General features: G+C 43.0%; 4 protein-coding genes across 6 annotated transcripts in view; 1 reads left to right on the top strand and 3 right to left on the bottom strand.

Moving 5' to 3' along the window:
- The window catches only part of ark2cb (arkadia (RNF111) C-terminal like ring finger ubiquitin ligase 2Cb), an 11,622-nt gene extending 8,145 nt beyond the window's left edge, over positions 1-3,477 (bottom strand). The window contains exons 1-2 of one of the 3 annotated variants that reach the window (XR_009129606.2): positions 3,247-3,477; positions 2,251-2,435 (exon numbers count right to left, since the gene is read on the bottom strand). Coding sequence is in view for 2 of the 3 variants with exons in the window: in XM_058070883.2 (XP_057926866.1) it covers positions 3,247-3,307 (61 nt within the window). In the remaining variant the exon portion in view is untranslated. Of the gene's footprint in view, positions 1-2,250; positions 2,436-3,246 lie in introns of those variants that run through there. The other 2 variants (XM_058070883.2, XM_058070884.2) reach the window with 2 other exon arrangements.
- A 720-nt stretch (positions 3,478-4,197) lies between these two features.
- LOC131128680 (ATP synthase F(1) complex subunit alpha, mitochondrial) lies at positions 4,198-9,836 on the top strand. Its single transcript, XM_058071766.2, has 11 exons — positions 4,198-4,349; positions 4,804-4,879; positions 6,212-6,381; positions 6,452-6,625; positions 6,713-6,879; positions 8,239-8,539; positions 8,613-8,837; positions 8,910-9,017; positions 9,082-9,226; positions 9,484-9,634; positions 9,706-9,836. The coding sequence occupies exons 1-11, from the start codon at positions 4,290-4,292 to the stop codon at positions 9,782-9,784; spliced, it is 1,656 nt and encodes a 551-aa protein (XP_057927749.2). The 5' UTR covers positions 4,198-4,289; the 3' UTR covers positions 9,785-9,836.
- Positions 9,837-11,971: 2,135 nt separating this feature from the next.
- On the bottom strand, positions 11,972-17,266 carry LOC131128055 (phospholipid phosphatase 1-like). The gene is made up of 6 exons (XM_058070575.2): positions 16,687-17,266; positions 15,125-15,276; positions 14,581-14,861; positions 12,935-12,992; positions 12,485-12,661; positions 11,972-12,406 (listed from the first exon to the last, which is right to left on the bottom strand). Exons 1-6 carry the CDS (start codon positions 16,742-16,744, stop codon positions 12,281-12,283), a joined length of 852 nt encoding a protein of 283 aa, XP_057926558.2. The 5' UTR covers positions 16,745-17,266; the 3' UTR covers positions 11,972-12,280.
- Positions 17,267-17,891: 625 nt separating this feature from the next.
- On the bottom strand, positions 17,892-23,097 carry LOC131128067 (chondroitin sulfate N-acetylgalactosaminyltransferase 1-like). Its single transcript, XM_058070592.2, has 9 exons — positions 22,512-23,097; positions 22,340-22,440; positions 21,117-21,295; positions 20,802-21,018; positions 20,622-20,723; positions 20,371-20,552; positions 18,815-18,909; positions 18,656-18,737; positions 17,892-18,204 (listed from the first exon to the last, which is right to left on the bottom strand). Exons 1-9 carry the CDS (start codon positions 22,872-22,874, stop codon positions 17,933-17,935), a joined length of 1,593 nt encoding a protein of 530 aa, XP_057926575.2. The 5' UTR covers positions 22,875-23,097; the 3' UTR covers positions 17,892-17,932.

Genomic DNA, 23,097 nt, shown 5'->3' on the forward strand with positions numbered 1-23,097 from the left:
GATCGAATGGGAATTAAAACATTTCCAGCAACAACAACAGTTTGTGACTGGAACATACTTTTTTTTTTTTTTTAAATCAGAGGAAAAAAGGATCCACCATATCTGGCTTCTTCTTAAAAATTTATATTCTCTTTCAAACATTCACAGTGAGCAGAAATATATTTTTTTAAATATATAATGTAGTCCCGGCCACAGCTATTTGGCAAGCGGTGTATGCAGACTGTCGAGACTTTCTTGTGCATCAGCACGTCTTCACATATGGTTTCAGTAAGTTTTGCCTGGAAAAAATAATAAAGACGAGAGGATTGCTGAGCTCTATGAGGCAATGAAGTGATGTTTTTCAATGTATTTAAATTTTGGGACATATTTTGAAACACATTATGAAGGGTCAGAGCATTCGTAACTGCAGCCAGGCAGCAGACAGGAAATGACCTTGTTACAGTCGGTCAAAAGGTCAAGTTTAGGCTGGTAGCACGAGCAGCACACGTTTTCAAACATCTTGAAGGTTTGAGGAGGGGAGTGGGGGGTGTGAAGATCACCACGAATGAAAGCAGATAGATTCGTGTGGGGCCCTGTGATGGAAGGAAGCGTGGAAAATCATCTATCTTTTGTCACAGCAGGAGAGGAGGTTGGGTGGGGGTGGAGGGGGGGGGTAGAAGGAGGACAATAAATGGAAATCAGCAAGAAGCACACTGAAGGTTAGGAAAAACACTATATTCTTTATTGAAAATTAGTAATTGGTGTTCTTTTTCCCTTTAAATCTCTCTTATCGACTTTCTAGTAATAGTATCAAATCCATGCAACACAAAATAAACAACATAGACTGAAGGCAAGGCCCACCATGCTCCGTATAGGGTTAAAAAAAGGAACAAAAGCAGCATCCAATGAGCTACAGCACATGATTCAAGTACAGCAGGGTAACATCTTTACTACAGAAAGATTACATTGGATTTTCACAAGTCAATGTATAGAAAAACAAAACAAATAAATATGAATCATAAAATGTGACCATGCATTGAAAGTACTATTACCAGAACATAAAAAAGGTAAAGAGAGACCACAACCAAACAATAAAGACGTTATTGACTAATAGAGAATCTCTTTTTAGCAGTGCAGGAAATTATAGGCATCCCTGTGAAATGGATAGCATTTTGGCCTCTTTGTTAGTGAGGGAGAAAGTGGTGAACCACCAGTGAACATGTTTTGCCTGCTTGGTTTATGTATTATGTTATTTAAAAAAAAAAAAAGAGTGGAGGGAGGGCGAGGCGAGCAGCCCTAACAATTCAGTGTGATTCAAATTTGTTTGCAAAAAGTGGGAAGAGGGGTACAAAAGGACTACACAAAAATGGAGACGGTTATGGCAGGTTGTCACGTGCAGTGTACCTTTCACTTTTCGGCGAATTTTGACGGCATGCTTTTAAGGGTGAGTTCACGCTTGTCATGTTTGGTTCGGCTGAAACAAACTCTGGTGCATCTGCTCCGCTAGTAGGAGCGCGATGATCCGAACACAAATAAGCGGACCTAAACCGCTTCAGAGATGGGTCTGGTGCGGTTCGGGTTCACCATATATTAAAATGCACAAATGACAAATATGTATCTTTAGTATTATCTATATTATTTGGAAGCTGTTGGTGAAATCTATGGTGGTAAATATACACATAACCTATATTTTCAACCTAGCAAATAGCATTTGTGTTTGGAATATTTAAATCACATCATGTAATGTCATGAAAGCTGTCCAATCAAACCCAAACTTTCCTAATACGTTCTGTACTACACAGCCTTTGATCCCATGACCAAAATACCAATGTGAACACTAATCGAACCGCACAAAGTTTCCATTTTGTTGACCAGCGCACCGAGCCACAAGCGTGAACGCAGCCTTAATTTGTTTCAATGAAATGTACACTGCACCTTGAGTGAAGGAGGAGGATGAGCCGAATTCTGGTGTTCAACAATGCGAGTGCAGCTGCTTTTTTTTTTCTGAGATCATGCAAAAATGTATCCACTTTACAGGAATTTACAGCATGTTGTGTCTATATCAAAGACTGGATGGGAAGGTACACAATGACATTCAATTTAAAAAAAGGAAGCTAAATGTCCACTCAGGGTGCTACTACAGCAAATCTGACAGAAATCAAAGACAAAAAGGTGCTCTAAGATGTTAGCTATGTTTTTTTTTAGTTTGCTTGACATGGTTGGAATACATCTTGAGTGGGGAGGAGGAAGAGAGAGGGAGGAGGATTGGGGTGCTTTTTTAATACCAATGTCGTCTTCTGATGGAAAGAGGAAATGAAGAAGGGGTTCACAATACAGCTAAATGCAGAGAACAGGCAGAGGCCACGCCACACCACACAGCAGCAGATGATCATTAGCTACACAATGGGGGGACGACAAAGATCTGATAAATGCAGAATGTAGAGCCAGCCTCCATACTATGAAACAGGGAAATAAGAACAGAAATAAAAGCACAATGAAAAATCACTGATGCCACTGTTGTCAAATTAATGTTACACTGGAGCTTTACGAGTGTTTTTCAGCCGCTTGCTCACGTCTCGCTGTGTGTGCGCAACGCTAACTGCCAATTTGCAGCAAATGTGATTTAATTTGTCAAATAAAGATTACGCTGGGAGCCAATCGTCATGGGTCGTTGTATCGATTAGCACTCTGGCAGCTATGGTTATTAATAAAACCGCGGTGGTGTGAAGGCAGATGATCTTCAAATGACATCATCCAGGCACAGATAAGCTGACTGGCTGGTTAGGCTACGTCTATTTTGCGGTATTTTTTATGGTGCAAACACACCAGTGTATGAAAATTGAAGGTGTGCCTTGTGCTTCAACTACATTTGGTATAAAACAAATGAAACAAAAGAATTTAGTCCTGTGCAGGAATGTGGTTAGCAACTGCACAACCGGTGCCGTGCGGAATCCTTTGTGACAATTGATTCCGCTTCAGGACGTAGCCACAGCCAGTCAGCGTAACCATAGTGGCGGTATTTGTATGTTAATTAGCGCCAAATACAGCCGCCAAAACACATCATTCGGTGGTTTACAGTCATCTGCAAACTATACAAATCGGAGCTACACCGAGTTGCGTTGACTTTAGTGAGAAATTTTGAGCGGAAACGAGTAGCTAACAAGCTAGCTAAGTCAGCGGCTAAGTTGTAGCTAGCTGGCTAGCTAGCCGACAGCTGCAGTGCATATTAAGATAAACAGGGCAACATATGAACACACTACAACCTACCTCTGTTTCTTACTGAGCCGAATACGGGGAGAACCAGGTATCCGACATGCACTAACACCATCCTGGGATCCTTATCTTACGACTCCGCTGGGTTATTAGGACTGATGGCGTGATCGCAGCCCATGCGGATCTACATTCAGGCGGCTGGCTGGCTAACTGCACACGGTCAAAGCAAAGCCAAGCGACCGTCTGACTGACTGACAAAGGCAGACATGTCATTTCGCCGATCTAGCGAAGGTGGCGCTGTTTCGTCGCTGCAAGACTCCATATGCACTCATCCATTTTTGATACTGTTTGTGCCCAAACCACAATCCATACTCACGATGTGCCAAAACGCACAAACACCATTCAACAAATATAATTGGAAAATGCTACAAATTAAAAATCAAGCTCAAAAACAAATGTTGCAAATGACAGAAATACACGCAAACCTAAAAACAACAACGAAGTGCAGCAAAAACTGCATTTACACGATTGCACCATTAAAAATTAGCAGCATTTTCCTCTTCTCCCATTGTTTAGTGGTGTCTGTGTATTTTTGGCTTTGGGTCATTTCTGTGTTTGGATGTTTGCCCCTGTCGGCCACCATTGTGACAATATAGAAGACAGAAGCAATATGCTCATGCTTGTCCAAGATCATCTATGATCAGTGATTCCCAACCTCTGTACATAGTCATCTGGCGTGCTGAAGGAAATTATCCAATTCCACTTAAATGGTCCAAAAATTATTTATTTACGACCAATAATTTATCTTTACTTTAGTTGCTGTAGTTTTGCCAATTATCCCTGTTTCCATTGACTGTATGAAATGAGATATGTAATTTCAATACATATAAATTCAAATGAAGGCTGTGGAGCCGTGACCTTGCAGACGTTGCTTGCAATACTACACCCATGACGATAAGAGGCAGTGTTGAGTTGACCGGTAAATCGGGCAGCAGCTTCCAGATAAATAGAAGAAGAGTTCATTCAGCCATTACATTCTCCCTCAGCCAGGTCGAAGCCGCTTGTGGTGGAGGACAGGTCATTAGTAAGCAGACAAAATGCTTTCTGTGCGAGTTGCTGCAGCGTTGGTCAGGACCCTGCCTAGAAGGGCTGGACTCGTAAGTAATCAGTCAATGCTTGAACCTTCCAGTTGCTTAATTTAAAAGTATGCATTGACTGTGTGTGTGTGAAGGGTAACGTCGCATTAATGTCAACGCCAGTGGGCCTCAAGCTAGCTTAATTTGTAGTCGTAAAAACTCCAAAATACAGCTCGCTTCCATTTAAGTGAATATCATCTTTGTAATAGTGAGTTTATTCACAATTGTAAGTTTGTTGACGTTGTCCTTGCGATAGCAGCTGTGGAGTCATGCTAATGTTAGCACACATGCTAACTAGCTCGAGCTAGCCACCCAATCAGCCACGCTTTGAAGGTCAGAAAGCCCGGCAGTAACTGGCAGCGCTGACAGGCGTCGCACTTCCTTCCACATTTAGCGTGAATGCTCTTAATAATTGCCATTGTAGTATAATTCGCTATATGTTTATTTGCAATTGAATGTAATTCATTGAATCCAGGTGTCAAAGATTGTGCCAGCAGCCTGCATTGGGGTCAACCACCTCCATACACACAGACCATGGCTGCAGAAAACTGGTAAGCAAGTCAACTAATTTGACTGGAAAATAGAATGAATATCAAGTTTGATCATTTAAGGTCACTGTGCCCTCTGTTTTGGAATTGGGTGTTAGACTAAGCCAGCTTGGCTAGCTTATCCTGAGCTACAGCAATGCTAAGTTACGTTTTATTCTATTCTATCCACACGAGTAGGTAGAAAAGTGTCATGAGACCCTCATTTAGAGATTAGATGTTTCCCGAGATTGGCTGTACGAGAACAAAGGAAAAATGTAGAACTATATTGCAATCTACTAATATAATTTCTACTATGGTAAACTCTTCCCACCTGCTCCTACTGAGGCAAAAAGACTGTGTGACTGACAAAAGGGTTCACTCTGTTCATGTTGCTCTATGGAACAAATTTGCTGAAACCAATGCAGTGTGTCTGTTTGGATGCAAGACAGGAGGAAAACAGACATGCATGCGTATTAAGGCTGGCAAAATTGAATTAATTTTTATCTGATTTATTGGCCCAGAAGAAATCTTGTCATGATTTACACCTATGCATAGTCTCAAAATTGCGTCAACCAACATTGCTGAATTTAACAAGCCAGTTCAGCAAATATGGTGCTAATAGAAGTGAATACTTTACAGCAGGCATGACAGATGTCTATAATGTTAAACCAAGCTACATCTGTGGATGTGGTTTTATTCAAAGTGTAACCGTTAATACACTTGCAAGTGCCGTGTACTAGCTACAAGTCCGCCATCGCAGTTCACAAGCAACACAAACTTTGATCAATGCTTTAGTTAACCATGTTTGGAGTTGCAGGTGGAGACGCGTTGTGTTGTCAAACACCGCTAATGGTGGGGGGGTGTGTAAATATGATACCGCGGGGAACATGGAATAGCTGGTTGTATCCATGGCTGAGTCCTTGACAAAAAGTGGACTGCAAGGCCTGGATGAATGATAATATTCGAAGGTGTAATGGAGAAAGATATCCATGTAGTAATAACAGTACATAACAGCAGTGAGGAAGAGTATCAATTGTATCAGATATTTTGATGAGATTGTATCGTAAAGACTGGGATCGGACAAATTCTGAGCCTGGTGACGTCGCACTATGTGCATTGGAGGAGTGAATTTACTCCATCACAAAGTTTGGGTCATACTGATATTTTCTAATTTACAGTACACCTTAATCTCTACCCATTTTCAAGCTACAGCCTTTTGAAATAGTAATGTCAAACCGGGAAAAAAATGTAAAGGGTTACTCTTGCAAGATCTTGTGACACAATTTTACCGAAATTATGCTTTGGAATGTTTTATTTTTATTTTGGCTCAGCAACTGCCTGATTTTGTCATTCAAGGCACAGCAGAGGTGTCCTCTATCCTGGAGGAGAAGATCATGGGAGCAGATACCTCCGCTGACTTGGAGGAGACTGGGCGCGTGCTGTCCATCGGTGATGGTATTGCCAGGGTGTATGGACTGAGGAACGTCCAGGCTGAAGAGATGGTGGAATTCTCCTCTGGACTCAAGGTCGGTTTGGAAAGCCACACTTAAACTGTGAAAGAAATGCGTAATATTGTTGTGGTTGTTACACCACCAGGGTATGTCTCTGAACTTGGAGCCCGACAACGTTGGTGTTGTCGTGTTCGGTAACGACAAGCTGATCAAAGAAGGTGACATTGTCAAGAGGACCGGCGCCATCGTGGATGTCCCTGTCGGGGAAGAGCTGCTTGGTCGTGTGGTGGATGCTCTGGGAAATGCCATCGATGGAAAGGTCAGTAAAACCCCTAACTTCTAGGAACAAGGTGAGATGAATCTCTAAATTGTAATCTTATTTATTTTCCTGCCCACTTCTCCATAGGGTCCTCTGGGATCTAAGACACGTAGGCGTGTAGGTCTGAAGGCCCCCGGTATCATCCCCCGTATCTCTGTGAGGGAGCCCATGCAGACTGGCATCAAGGCCGTGGACAGTCTGGTGCCCATTGGCAGAGGCCAGCGAGAGCTCATCATTGGTGACAGGCAGACTGGGTGAGTGTGTATACATAAGTCATATAGATTTAGGTTACAATTGGATTATTGTAAGTTCTCATATTTGAAGTACACTTTTAGCTAAGGATCGACCGATATTTGCATTCTTTACTTGGTATGGGCCGATACGCACTTAGGTTCGCCGATGTATTTTTCCACCGCATGATTTACAGACGGACATCCTCTGGGCAGCTTTTGTGTTGCCGAGGTATGCGGTACCCCTTCCACACTGCAAGAGTGGTGAATCGCAACAAGGGTACGTTAAACTTTTAATTAGCCTCTAACAGTTAAACTTAGTTGAAATATTGCCACCTGCTTTGAAATAGGAAACATGAACGCCAAATACATGCAATATACGTGCTTGAAAAAAGTTTAGTTTGTAGGTCTGAAAACCAGGAATGCTGCTGAATGCTTCATCTTTTAAAAGTGCCTACCGTTGGAATTGGGGAGCTGTTGATGTAGTTGGAGGCTAATATGTACAGCTGTTACAACACCGCTTTAATGGCAATGTTGGCAATTCAGTCCCATGGTGTTTGGAGGAGTTTCATTCAGCCAATGCCAGGCTGAGGTTAAATGTGTGTCGTGTTAGGTGTGTGCGCTGTCTCGGAGCGCACGCACACAACAAATTGGAGCAGCCGTGTCTGCTATCAGGTCTTTAGCGTGCACAACACAAACTTTAATGATGGCCGAAATGTTTTCTATATTGTACTAAAGTTTGTGTGCGTTTCACTGCGGAGGAGCAATCATCACATCGATGCTAGATAAAACTTAAAACTACGACAGATGTTTTGCACAAAGTTGAATATTTATTCCTTTTTAAAGTTGATAATGCCGTTTAAATGTGTGTTTAAGAAAGCTGAATCCTACTGTTCAGTGTTTACATTTCAATAAAGTTTGTTTTAACTTGACCTGTAATATTTATAATTCATTTTTTCCATGTAAATTGAGGGAGCAAAAACATATCGGTCGATCCCTAGTTTTAGCTGTCGTAGATGGGTTAAAGTGCACCTGCTGCTGGTTGGTGCCCAATTTGCCTTAATCATGAGCTGGCAGCACTTCATCCAAAACTAGTAAGACTCATTTGTCTTGTCTGATGCTTCAAATTGTTGCTTAGTTGGCAAACCAGCTGGGGGGCTTTTTTCCTTTTTTAAATTAATGCTTAAGGTAGCAAATTTGCTGATACTGGCTCTGCTTGTTGCAGCCAAGTAGTTTGTTGGAACTTTGTTGAACTGCCATCTTCTTTAGCCCGCATGCTGGTCAGATGGAAATGATCTTCATTGCTTTGTCAAAGCTGACTGCTCTTTTGTCAGGGAATCGCACCTCGCAAAGACAAACATGACTATTACTTGCACTCTGCAGCAAAACCGCCATTGCCATCGACACCATCATCAACCAGAAGCGTTTCAACGAGGGCACCGACGAGAAGAAGAAGCTGTACTGCATCTATGTGGCCATCGGACAGAAGAGGTCTACCGTGGCTCAGCTGGTCAAGAGGCTGACAGATGCTGATGCCATGAAGTACACCATTGTGGTCTCTGCCACCGCCTCCGACGCGGCCCCCCTGCAGTACCTGGCCCCATACTCGGGCTGCTCCATGGGCGAGTACTTTAGGGACAACGGCAAGCACGCCCTCATCATCTATGACGATCTGTCCAAGCAGGTTGGCCACTGATATTACTGAAGTAATTCAGCTTCCTGTGAGAGGACGTTAATCAAGTGTTGTGTCTTGTCAGGCCGTTGCCTACCGTCAGATGTCCCTGCTGCTGCGTCGTCCTCCCGGTCGTGAGGCGTACCCCGGCGACGTCTTCTACCTGCACTCGCGTCTACTGGAGAGGGCCGCCAAGATGAACGACAACTTCGGGGGCGGCTCCCTCACCGCTCTCCCCGTCATCGAGACCCAGGCCGGCGACGTCTCCGCCTACATCCCCACCAATGTCATCTCCATCACAGACGGCCAGGTCTTGCCCTCCTCTGGTCTTGTGTCAAGCATGTCCACTAGTCCGTCACATTAACTTCATTCATTGGTGTAGATCTTCTTGGAGACTGAGCTGTTCTACAAGGGTATCCGTCCTGCCATCAACGTGGGTCTGTCTGTGTCCAGAGTGGGTTCTGCTGCCCAGACCAGAGCCATGAAGCAGGTGAGTCATGGGGTCTTTCATTTCCATTTGGATCACTCATCTAACGTTTTTAAAAATCTTGTAGGTGGCTGGTACCATGAAGCTGGAGCTGGCTCAGTACCGTGAGGTGGCCGCTTTTGCTCAGTTTGGTTCCGATTTGGACGCCGCCACCCAGCAGCTCCTCAACAGGGGCGTCAGACTCACCGAGCTGCTCAAGCAGGGACAGTACTGTGAGTGTTGGCTTTAAGTTCCTAAGAACCGCTGAGTTGTTGGAAACAAAATATGCATTATTTTCAAGATGTTAGGTGGAATATTTACCGTGAGCTTATTGCAACACTTCATCTGTGGGTCTCCATGCTTTATTCAATACCATAGAGGCAATTTAATCACGATATTGTAGTCATTTTAATGAATTCAGTTAGTCAATGTATTGAATCAGAATAAGCATAATGTAAACTCCTAATGTCTCCTCGTTCCCTCCTTCCAGCTCCCATGGCCATCGAGGAGCAGGTAACGGTCATCTACGCTGGGGTCAGGGGTCACCTGGACAAGATGGAGCCCAGCAAGATCACAAAGTTTGAGAAGGCCTTCCTGCAGCACATCCTCAGCCAGCATCAAGACCTGCTCGCCGCAATCAAGTAAGCTCCCATTGAACATCGCTAGTTCCTGCACACCTGATCACATTTTTAAAAATAAACTCTTCTTTCAGGGCTGATGGCAAGATCTCTGAGGCATCCGATGCTAAACTGAAGCAGATAGTTCTCAACTTCCTGTCCAGTTTTGAGTAAAAGCAGGTCAGCATTTGTCCCGTCTTCAGTGTCAGTCCCCACCCTCCCTCCCAAACATGACTATGTATGTGAACACACTGAGGGCCTCCATGTACAGATTTGTCCAAATAATAAAATTTTACAAACCTACCAAGCTGTTAACTTATTACGCTGAACAGCTAAATTGGAGAATGAAATATTTGTGTCACGTGGGGCACTTCAGAGCGTACGAAGTGAGTCCAGCTGATCCAGGGGAGCTCATGTTAGAATGAAGTCTGTCAGCACTTGTCTCACCTGGGCATCAAATTTTTACTATAATAAATATGTGTATGAATGAAATGAGTTGTTTTGTCGATGGAAAAATATGTAATGGTGTAGTTGCTAAGTAAAACCACTGCGTGTTTACTTGTACACATAGTGCCATCAAACATCTGTTTAAGTTATCATTGCATTTACAATTTAAAGCAGACATTTAAAAAGTATGTTCTCTTGTAAACGCTGAATGGCTAATAGAGTACAAGCTGAGGCTCTATGAAATACAAGTGTGCCGATATGGAACGGCCACCAGATGGCAGCATAAATCAATTTACTTCCTAAAATGCAGTCCGGAACAAAGTTTATTGCATTAAAGACACAGTATGTACGTTGCCTCAACTGGCTACATGAGATATATATATATATACACACACACACATACAGAAATGAAAATGTACATTAGCTTACCTACCTTTGGTATATTTTATACCAGTGGCATAGTCAATAGCAATAAAAATAATGAATGTAGGTTGCATCTCAGTCTCCATAAATGACTGAGACTGACTGTCTGGCAAGATGTAGTAGTGAGTCACATGACCAAGAGTCATGAGGACTGGCGGTCATCGTGACAGCAGGAGAGCTCTCCATTCAACATCACGTGACCACTTCTACAGCAATGTTTCATACCTCTCCAAGCACTCAACCACTTAGCAGGGGAAACTGTCATTAATGCTGAGTCAGCATTTAAGACAACCTATTGCTTCGGCATGTCCTGAATGCGTCTCAACGCACTGACCACACACTCTGATGGAAACACATTGCAAGATATGAAAGTGACGTCTGGAAGTGTTGAGTGATTTATTGGTACTTGGTTCCTCTTTGCTCTCCACTCTTAACCGCATCTCACAAATTTCTGATGACTTTTCATTATTACTTGTATTATATTTCACTGATATAGTAATATTTAAATGCATCATTTTAAAATATGAGGAAATTAGAGGGGTAGGAGTGATATTTCAAATTTTCCACGTATTGAAATGAGTGAATGCCTCTTAAAATACTTTTAAATGGTAAAAATGTAAAAACCACAGAACTATAATGGTCTTATGTACTGAAGGAATTAAGTAGGTCCAACAAAATGGTGTATTATAAATAATATTTTAAATATATCATGACTTATAAATGCAAAAAATATTCTAAGTGACATGTACTACAGTCTTATTTTAATTGGTCTATAGCATTTCTATTGAAAGAGTTGACATCCTGGAAGTTTAAGTTAATGATCATATACAAAAATCTAAATATATACAATATATTCCGTTCATTTCAATAGTTGCGTAATAGTGTTAACTCATGCTTGCAATGGTGATGTGTTCACTTCCGCTGCTCCTGTACATACTTTCGCAAACCTACAGATTACTACCTACACGTCTCCCAAAACCTCGTAGTGTTGTACATAGAATAAATACCTGTTGTGTTGCACAAGAACAGCAGCTGTCTTTCGGCTTTTATAGCAATACCTTTCTGCCTTGCTCAACTCTTAACCGTCAACTGAAACAACACAGCTCGATGCTCATGAGTGAGAAACAAAACCCTGTACATACTGCAGCGAGGTCCTTTTGTCATACTAAGTTTTTTTTTTCCCCACTTCCACAATTATGAGTGCATGAGAAAGTGGAAATGAAAATGTTGCTCTCCGACAAGGTGATTTATTAACAGAACCAAAGGGGGGTCTTGCACAGGGCGCCAATGAAGCTGGACCCCGCCCACTTTGGACACTAACGAAGAGACTATGTAATTTGCTGGATAAGAGAGGCATACAGTACTTGGATTATTGAGGTAATGGCACAGTTTTGCTACAAGTCTTGCATCAGATCTTATGAGTTTGCGCAAGTACACCTTAACGTGTACATGCATTAAAAAAAACACAGCATTAGCAAAATGGAAGTCGCTTTTATTCTTTCCATTTTCATGATACAAACATACAGTGCGAGCTTCCAAAGGCATAAACAATAAAAATGCCAAAGATGACATTGTGTAAGGTAAATGAATGGGGAATTTAACTTGGACAGTCTCTCTCTGACAAGCCTGCTTGCAGCGAGCACATAAGACTCATTCTCTTCGCAACAAAACACACACATGGGCTGTAAAAAGCGACTCCTCCTATACATAAAATACCCACCCCTCCCCTGTAAAACTCTTTGCATGTCAATAAAGTGCATGTGCGCCCTTATTCTCCCCCGTTCCCGGCCAAGGTGATGTTCAGTCAGTGCTGCCATAGTGGTTGGAGTTGGGCGGGTTCTCCTGTAAGCATGCGTGCTGCCCTCCCTCCTCCTGGCACACCCCCTTCTCGATGGGCTGCTCGAAGAAGTTGGACACACTGCACCCCTGCCGTGACAAAAGGGGATGGTGTTATTCCTGACACGTAAGGGGCCGATGGGGGGGGGGGGGTGGACATTCACTCACGGTGAAGACAGCAACTGCGCCGCCCTGCAGGAGACCGGCGAGCACGTCGCTCCAGTGGTGCTTGTAATCGGACACACGAGACAGACCCACATAGATGGCGGTGGCGAGCAGGAAGAACTGGAGGGTGGGACGCAGGAGTCTTGCCCACTTGGCCTTCAACCTGGCTTCAATGTACAGCTGGGGGGGGGTGGTTTTTAAAAAGATGCATTAAGAGCATGCAACAAATGTCACTTCTTGGTGAGCGGAATTGATCGTTTCTTAGTTAACCCCCCTGCTACAGTATAAGGGTCATTCCATTTGTATACAAACTACTTTGCACTACAGTGCCCCTGCTAGATCTGGTGGGCAAACACTAAATTGGCACTAAAACTCGATCATCACGTATCATTAAAATGACCATTATTTGGACCGATTCTGGCCAATCATATGTTGGCGAAAGATTGTACTTACAACAAGGAACAACATGCAGTACATGGAGAAGGAGGAATGACCGGAGTAGAAGGAGAGCCTGCAACAGAACAGATCAGCTATAATGAACATTTTACAATTCATTCCACCTCGACTGAGGATACAACATAGCAGAGAATTTAGTGGAAAATAGCATGATTTGGCAATCAATCAATAAAGTACCCACCAGACCTCAAATTTAAGCACTGTATTATACCTTGGCTATATACCTTGGTATCCTCCTGGACCCCACCCTTTCATTTGAACCCCACATCAAACAGTTAACCCGGACTGCATTCTTCCATCTTAAGAACATAGCTGGACTCCGTCCATCACTTACATTCTCTGCCGCTCAATCCCTGATCCATGCATTCATCACCTCCAGAATCGACTATGGCAGTGATTTTCAACAACTGTGCCGTGGCACACAAGTGTGCCGTGAGAAATCGTCAGGTGTGCCGTGAGGAATTATTCAATATCACTTTTTTCAATTAACATGTATTAATAATTTTCTGCAAATATTATGTCACTGTCGTGTGTCATTGGTGTAAAGACTGGCAGAGCAATGTAATATTCGTCCGTGTGGCAACACGTAGCTGATTGCCTTGTTCCTCTAATAGACTTAGTGATGCACGTGAGAGGTAGTGGTGACATTTTGTAACATGGTTACATGGTTAAATTAGTATGCGGATCAAAAGGATCTGCTGTGGCGAGTCTGTAATCAGGAAAAAGCTGAAAGAAACAAATGTTGGTTATTGGTGTGCCGCAAAATTTTTCCAACGTAAAAAACGTGCCTTGGCTCAAAAAAGGTTGAAAAACACTGAACTACTGCAACAGTATTCTTTAAGGTACACCATCCAAAACCCAAACAATCAAAATCCAAAATCAAAAACAAACTACAATATATTCAGAACTCCGCTGCCCGCCTCCTCACCTCCACCCGCTCCCGTGAACACATTACCCCTGTCCTCCAAAACCTCCACTGGCTTCCCATTCCCCAATGCATTCACTTCAAAATTCTTCTCATTACCTACAAAGCCCTCCATGATCTGACCCCCCCATATCTCACAGACCTCCTCAATCCACATAATCCCCCGCGTCCCCTTCCCTCCTCAGACTCAAACCTCCTGGCACTCCCCTGTAAGACCAAGCTCCAAACCTGGGGAGACAGAGCTTTCTCCATCGCTGCCCCCACCCTCTGGAACACTTTGCCCCATTCACTCGGTGCTTGCCCTGACCTTCCCTCCTTCAAAAACCAACTAAAAACCCACCTCTTTAAATCTGTTTTTAATGTCTAACTTGTTATATCTGACTGCTGTGCCCCGCCCCGCTTTTACTCATGTTTTAACTGTACTCATGTTTTTACTCATGTATTAACCAATGAATGTTGTATTTTGGTGTGTCTTCTATTCTGTTTACTTGCTTCATTCAACTTCATTCTTCTGTAAAGTGTCTTTGAGTATTTTGAAAAGCGCTATACAAATAAAATGTATTATTATTATTATTATATTGTGACACAAAAGGACATTTCCTGGGGTAGCAAAATATGGTCATGCATTTCATTTTCAATAGAAATAACCCCAGAAAATATGCCTGTTTTCTACTGACTGGGGTGCATGTTTGTACAAAATGCACATCTGTATGTTTACCTGGCCTCTTCCACCAGGAACTTGTCCCCGGTGCAGGTGAAGTTCTCCACGTATCCCCCTGCTTTGCAGTTGATGCGATCCCACAGTGGCTTGCACACGGCTAGGAAGTGCGGCCGCAGACGCCCGATGGAGTACTTGCCGATATCGGTCAGTGACTGGCTGGCCGCCGCCCCAAACAAGTAGCAGCCGACTGCCTTGTAGACGCACGCTACGTATTTGGGGCCTAGGCTCTGGTTCTTGATGCGAGACAGGTACACCGACAGGCACTCGCCGCAGATGACCTAGTCGAGGAGGACACAGAACGCTGAATGACCTCTACTTCTACTACAGTACTTCTCAAGGCAGAGTACATTAGCATGTACTTTAGAGTTGGGAACTGAAATAGAGTCAACAAAAGTCAAAAGGCTGGCAACTTTGTTTTGTCTGGTGGTAGTGCTGCACGAGTGCTGCCACCACTGGTGAGCCGCGGTTCATTGAGCGTAAACATGAATTCCAACTGATATTATGAAGCACAACAAGCCCCAAACACACTTTCCATACTTACAACAATGAGCGTGAAGGGGATCATGACGCCCCCCAGTAGCTGGTAGGATATGGTGTCCTCTTTGAGAGGGTAGCGGATGGACTCGTCGTCACAGAAGAAGCCTCGTTTGAACGGACTGTGTTGAGGAGTCAAGATGAAAAAGGGAAGTCCGACTAGCAGAGGGAGGAAGGGATCGTAAATCACTTTGAAATGTTTAGAACAGGTGCAGCCAGTCTCTTTATGCCGCTCTGGCACGATGTTTGACAACCAACAAACGTTGTATACGTGTACAGTCTTTGCATAGGTAAACAAACACCCCGGCTAGAATGACACCATTTATGGGATATTCATTCATTTTCTATCACTTATCCAAACGAGGGTCGCAGGGGGGTGCTGGAGTCTATCCCAGCTGTCTTCATATACCCCAGACTGGTCGCCAGCCAATCACAGGGCACATATAGACAAACAACCATTCACACTCACATTCATACCTATGGACAATTTGGAGTCCCCAATTAACCTAGCATGTTTTTGGAATGTGGGAGGAAACCGGAGTACCCGGAGAAATCCCACACAAACATAAACTCCACACAGAGATGGAATTCAACTCTGGTCTCCTAGCTGTGAGGCCTGTGTGGTAACCACTTGCCCACCGTGCAGCTTATTTATGGGCATAATCAATCAGTTATTTAGATTCTACTAGCCTTAAAAATGACTTCATTTATTTTGAGATTTCTTTTTAGATTTCCACACAAACATACATTTAGATTGGTAGAAAAAAAAACACTATGTATTTTTAAAAATTGTAAAAAGGCTAAAAGGCTTAGTGTCATCTGTTTTTAGGATCAATATTTCTTCCCTTTGCATCTTTTCTCTATTATTCCCATTTTTGCGATTTTTTTTGTTTTCTTAAAAAAAAACTGGGCCGCATGGTGGAATGAAAAAAAATTAATGAAAAAAAAACAACTTGGCCCCTGTGCCGCACTTTGGAGACCCCTGTATTAAATGAACACCAATGCAACTGATAAGGGCATCACTTTCTAATGTGAATCAGGGTCAACTGGGGTTGACTAAATTTCAATTTAGTCAATGATGTTAGATTTCTGACTGATGGTCTTTCATTACAACTGCCGAGAACACAACAATGTACTTTTGTATTACCTGGGGGCCTCGTTTCCAGACAATGACTATTTCTTTCATCGGTCTTGTGGTCGTGATTATGCCTCATGATGACGTTTTGCGACATCTGCATTACCGAATGGCTCTTTTACAGACAGTTATTAGTTATTGATGACGCCTTTAACATATTACAACACATGCAGACAAGACAAGACTGAACACAACAAACAAAAACACCTATTAATCACAGGAAATAGGGGAGATGAATACACTGCATTGCAGAATTCCTGCAGTCTGGTAGGTTTATGATTACAAACCAAACAGTGAACTAAAAATACAACTTTGGGAAGAAAAAAAAACCACACACAGGGTGCGACTTTTCCACCTTGCTAGCTGCTAGTGTGTATCTATATGAATGTTAATATGGCCGAATATAGTGATGAAATAAGACAGTATTTACATACCAAGAATGAGACAAGAGATGTCCAACAGGATGACTGGCACTCCAGAAGCTTCAAACATTTTGTATCCTCTTCTTTTGGGGGAACAAAATAAAAACAATTGTATTAAAAAAACAATCCTCCCTTTCCAGTGATGTTTCTCCTATTGCTGCCAAGACCTGAAACACACTTCTGTCATGGTTCTGTAACACTACGTGGGGAGGTATGTCTTCCCAAAAAAAGTTAATATCTTTGTAAAAGGAATCCACGTAGCTATATTGTCCTTTTGTGCCTCACTCCTGTAAAAACCGTCCTGGAGAGAGCATCGTTTACACGGCTGTATCTGCGGAGACCATACCGGTTTAACACAGAAACTGGCGCTTGGTTTCCGTCGTGATTAATGGTGTCTTCGCTGAAAACTGGGAAATGCCAAAACGTCTAGCTGCTACTACCGATACGTGACGTCGAGGTAAAAAAAACAATATTGTGTTGGAAATATTCAGCAAATTCTGATATTAAGATTTCGAAATTCGACCCTGCATGTCCGACCGGTTAAACAGATTGTGTCTAGCTTGCCGTTTATCATAATACATGGAAGGCAGCATGGAACACGGAAGCCTAAGTGCAACTCGCGAGCCAATCAGGTGCCAGTACGGCCTTCACGACACTCCTCGAACGATCCTGACCGCGAAACCCCGCCCTCTTTGGTGTGTCAATCATCCTGAGCTACCATAATGCGGTTAGGGAGTATCGCACTATTATTAGGGCGCTAACGTAGCACTTGTTTGATTAGATTTAGCCACCAGAGAATTCCACGCGTGTTTCCCCAAATGCCTTGTCACTGTTTACTGAAATGTTGATTAAAACAGAATTTTTCCAGACATTCCACAAAGTTGGACCTCTGTACACAGCAAGGATACGTCATTAGTGACAGTGTGTTGCAGATTTTAACACACAGGGGGCAACTGGGATGGATGTCTGCCTTGCTTATGTGCACCTGTGAAAAAAATCTAACTTGGAATTTGAGGCAAATGGTGGTCACAGCAGATAGTGACTGGTTTTCAATTCAACTGCACATTTTGGAGTGACCTTTTATTGTGGCCAACCCGAGTCACACCACTGCAACAATAGTGTCTCATGCCACGCCTATGAAGTGGATAGATTATGTGAATCATGAATAACTTGAGTCAATCGACATGTTATAAAATGAATACACATTCATCTTGTGAAAAAAAAGGTTTATTCAAATGCCCATTCATCTACATGTACTTCATGAACTTCTGCTCTTCTTTAGGTGGGCTTCTATCTCCCGTTTGAAGATGAGTTCCCCCAGCTGGCCGTGCGAGGCCTCGCTCATGGCCTTGGTCCGCATACACATCTGGTACTTGTCTGGAGGCAGGTCGTCGCCACACGTCTTCTCGTGCCACAGGTGGAAAAGACCACGCGACGGCGAGCGGATCACCATCAGCTTGCTGTGAAGGTACTTCCGGTATAGGTGCACATCCTCCAGACCCCAGCCTTTAATGCTACGGTCAAAACCGCCTGTAAAAAAGGGAAGGAGGGGGTTAGGAGTGAATGAATTGACGGCCAAATCTTCACTTCCTCTTTATTACCTCTTCTTTTAGAGTATTCTGCTATCATTTCATCATAAATTATGTTGAAAACTGTCAGCGGCAATGAAGCCAGCTCTGACATGAAGGGGAGAAATAAGAGCAAAGGTCACAACTCCAATGGTGGCGTGATGCCCCGATTATTTGGCTGAATGCTAAAAGTACTCAAACAAATAAACACCATACCCCGTATACACTTTGTCCTTCTTTGCCTAAGAGAAAAAACAGGTGGTCCCAATTAGAATATAAGGCATTATATATAAACCCTCATGATATGAAACGATACAGCACTTTATTATTCAGCGTATCATCAATGAACAAAGAAACAACAGAAAGTGTAGACCACTTTGACATCATAGTGTCTCGTCTTTGTGACTCATCACCTATGTTGAGGAAATCCGACCGGTACTGGCACGTCATCCCAAAACCAAAATCTCTCCAGAAACCTGTTTCTTTTCTTATCACCTGAGACAAAAACAACCAAAAGACTTTAGCATGAATATAAATATTATAAACCTTTTTTCTGTGCAGTATTAACTCACTAGTTGTTGTTGAATGGATGGCAGGTGAGTGTAATTACTGTAGATGATGGATGGGTTGTACTGGCTGAAGAGGACTGGGTAGTACACCTTTTTACCTGGATGAAAACAAACGGTTCATATCAGTGTGTTGCCATGGTGGCTTTCGGAAGAAAACTGTGCAAGAATGTAAAGCATTTTATGACGTTGCCTTCAAGGGTACCACAAATGCAAACTGTGATAAGGTAAGACTTCAAATGAATATAATATAAGACCATCCTGATGAGAAGACATTTTTCAAGACCTGTTTTTATTTTCATTCATTCATTCATTGATTTTCTAGGATCGCGGGCGTGCTGGAGCCTATCCCAGCTGTCTTCGGGCGAGAGGCGAGGTACACCCTGGACCGGTCGCCAGCCAATCACACGGCACATATAGACAAACAACCATTCACACTCACATTCATATCTATGGACAATTTGGAGTGGCCAATTAACCTAGCATGTTTTTGGAATGTGGGAGGAAACCGGACTACCCGGAGAAAAGCCACGCATGCACGGGGAGAACATGCAAACTCCACACAGAGATGGCTGAGGGTGGGATTGAACTCCGGTCTCCTAGCTGTGAGGCCTGCATGCTAACCACTCACTACCGTGCAGCCAACTGGCCATTACAGTACAATAAAAAGTAGGGATGTCTGATAATTATTGGTACAGATGATTATCAGCCTGATATCAGTATAAAAATTATTATTATATATTATATATATATATTATATATTATTATTATATAAGATTATTTTTATTATTATACAACACGTATGTGCTCATTCCACCACAGGAGATATTCATTCGTTACTCATATTGGTATCAGCTGATATCGGTATCGGAAATTGAGAGAAATATCAACAAAGTGGCAAAAAAGCCAGTGTTGGATATCCCTAATAAAAAGGATATGATATTTCTTAGCTACGTGACAGCTGTTTAATGACTTTGATTAATTGATCACCATTGTCTTAAAATTAGCATTATCGGTTGTTTGCTGCAGTAACTTGCGAACAACAATCTGGCAGGTCACTGCTATGTGTGAGTGGCAGGAAAAAACAAAAAGCTCTGATTTGCGTGGGTCGTTTGGCACCGCCTGTTGGTTTGCATGTGCAAATCTTTCGACTAGGGGTGTCCAAAGTGTGGCCTGAGAACTATTTGTGGGCCGGAAGCTTGTTTTTCATTGGCCTGTGGCAATACATTTATTATATTTGGAAGTAAAAAAATTCACAAAAAATAGGGATGTCCGATATTGGCTTTTTTTGCAGAAAACCAAGATGCCGATATTGTCCAACTCTCAATTTCCGATACCGATATCAGTCGAAACCGAAATGTGTAACATGACATTTCTCCTGTAGTGGAATGAGCACATATGTGTTGTATACAGCATTTAGGAAAATCTTGGTTTTTTTTTATGATCGGGAAAAAACATCAGATACCGATATCAACTGATACCGCATTTTTATGCTGATATCGAATAATTAGCCGACATCATTTTCATTCATTCGACGTAACCAAGACGATAAGCCGACCCACCAGGTTCTGCATTGAGGCGACAGGAAGTCAAGAAGTCTGCCGTGAAGTGGATGTCAACGTCGCAGAAAAAGAGCAGCACATTCTGGCTCCGCCTCCAAGCCCTGGCGCCCACTTCTAAGCCCCGCCCACGTGAGAATTCCTCATTGAGCTGGATGAGCGTGAAGCTCCTGAAGCGAGTCTCCCTGCAGGAAGAAGGTGGCTGTTGATCATCATGTGATGGTGTCTCGTACTTCCTGGCTCCCGCACTTTACCTGGTGGTCTGATCTAGCGCGGCTTTCACCTGGTCAATCTGATCCCGCCCAAAGTAGACCACTGTCAGATGGACCTTCCCGCCCTGATGGATGCACACTTCTCTGGACCAAACATCACAAGGAAGTTGACAGCAAGGCGTGCTCCGTGATAACATTTTTTGCTGTTGTCCCAGGTGGTACCTGAAGTTGCGGATGAATTCTCGGAATGCGTCGGCCCTCTTGGAAAGTGGTACGATGATATTGATGAGCATGTTCCGCGTGTCCACCCTCTCGCTCTTTACCTTCACCACAGGGCCGAAAGGCCTGAAGAGGACCATGCTGGTGAAGTCCCGTAGACCGTCGCCTTTGAACGTCAGCTCGTAAACGGTACCCCTGTCACGCTCGGTGCGAGTCAGCCCTGTGACCACAATGCAACACTTAATTTCTCGGATTATTCTGTTTGGTCACAAACCTTATTATCAGTAGATATTCAATTCTAATATTTTATGCATTCACCCTCTATGAAGTCTGATGGGGAGAAGGTGTGCTTCCTCCTGCTGTTGTCCACATGCTGCTGAGGTCCATTGAGGACATGCAGAGCCGTCTCCACTGCTCCTGTCAGCTCGTCCCTGCGGTCCTTCCTCACGGGTCTCTCCTCGGGGTGTCTGGTCAGGCCGGTCTCCAGCTGGAACACCCTGAGTGGAAGCACACATCGCACACATTCAGCATGAAGTGGCATTTTAGTACAAGACCAGCGAAAGCCTCGCTTCCCTCCATAGCACATTGATCTTCTGTGATTTTTTATTTTTGGATGGATTGGTTGACCCTCATCCTATCATAGATATTCCCTTAGACATGTTGAGAGGTTGACATGCCAAAGAAAGAGGTGGATTACTGTGTATAGCCGCAAGTTGTTAACACTTTTCCTCTAGGTGACGCTGAAAGCTCCATTTTATTTATTTCTAAAATCACAAATACTTAAACTTGCTGATATAGTTAATCTTCAAACAGCTAAAATGATGCATAAGGCTAAAAATAACCAATTAGCTGAAAATGTCATCCAATACTTCTCTACAAGAGAGGAGAAATATGATCTCAGGGAAGAACTAAATTTGAAACACTTATATGCTAGGACTATGTTAAAAAGCCATAGCATTTCAGGATGTGGAATCAAACTATGGAATTGATCGAGTAAGACCCTCAAACAATGCACAAGGATGAGCCAATTCAAGAAACAATACAAGCAGTTGATGTTTGCTAAATACAAGGATGAAGAGTCTTGAACCAGTCATGATGTGCTATACATGTCACTATATTGACAGTTACTATGGTAACCATTATGTCATTGGATGGTCATATCACCTCGAACTTCGGTACGTGATAATTTTTTTTTTTAATTAACTATATTAGTAAAGCAGGAAATGAACAAATGTAACAGTTACTGATTGTAAAAGTACCAGATGGAGGAGTAGAATTTAATAAGCTTTGCTTCTTCCTACTCCTTTTGGACACGTGTAACTGTGAACTGATTATGTGATGCATTCAATTGTAATCTGATGCATGTTCAAATGAAAGAAAACCATTACCATTACAATTTACGGGAGGTCACAGGTGAGATCAGGAAACATTTGTTTTGAGTGCTCTTGAAATTTGACAATAATAACAGAATAAAATACAATTTCACAGTTTTCAGTTGCAAAATCATTTATGATGAGTAGTTAATAGTAAAAGAAGCTCACCTGCGCAGGGTGAAAGTGTCAAAAGGAACCACGGCGTACTCGTTGGGTAGCGCCATGCCTGCGTTGACCTCGGCCTGCTTCAACTGTGAGCGGAAGAACTCCTGTAATCATAAAAGGATGCCAATTTATTCCTCTTCTCACACTTTGCTTCAATCATAAGTGGTGTTCTGACCTTCAGGTCAGACTCTGTGGGCGTTTTGTGCAAACTCTCCAGACCAAGAGGCAGAATCCCATTGCTTTTGGCTTTCTCCAGAGACTCGTGCAGTTGCAGCGTCCTCTCCTGGAGAGCCTCCTTGAGCTGCGCTATCTGCTTGGTCAGGCTGTCAATGTAATGTTTATGGGAGTCCTCCCTCTCCTGCAGCAGCGCCATGTACCCCTCCTTGCTGGTGGTGCCTGAGGACCACAGGGGGTTCTCCTGGAGGTCTCTGGATGCAGGCCTACAGGCCAGGAGGTAGAGCAAAGCCACACAACAGCAGAAGCCCAGCACCACCAAGCCGACCCGGGCAAGCAGGGCCAGAAGCCATCTTTTAAACATCTTCAAATCATAAGATGACTGAGTTAATGTCACGTGGAACAACACGAGAAGTCATCCATAGCCCCTGTTGTATGTACGTATTTATGTAGTATACGAGATGTCACTCCTTTTAATTAGCCATTTTTACACAGGCGACGTCTTCATAGAGTGTCACATATCAGGTCCGGATATCACCAAACAGGCAGTTGAAGCTCCTAAAATGAAAAAAATATATATTTAAAAG

The sequence above is a fragment of the Doryrhamphus excisus genome, linkage group LG3, assembly GCF_037039965.1.
Source record: "Doryrhamphus excisus strain RoL-2023G ecotype Guam linkage group LG3, RoL_Dexc_Guam_v1.1, whole genome shotgun sequence".
Classification (NCBI taxonomy): domain Eukaryota; kingdom Metazoa; phylum Chordata; class Actinopteri; order Syngnathiformes; family Syngnathidae; genus Doryrhamphus; species Doryrhamphus excisus.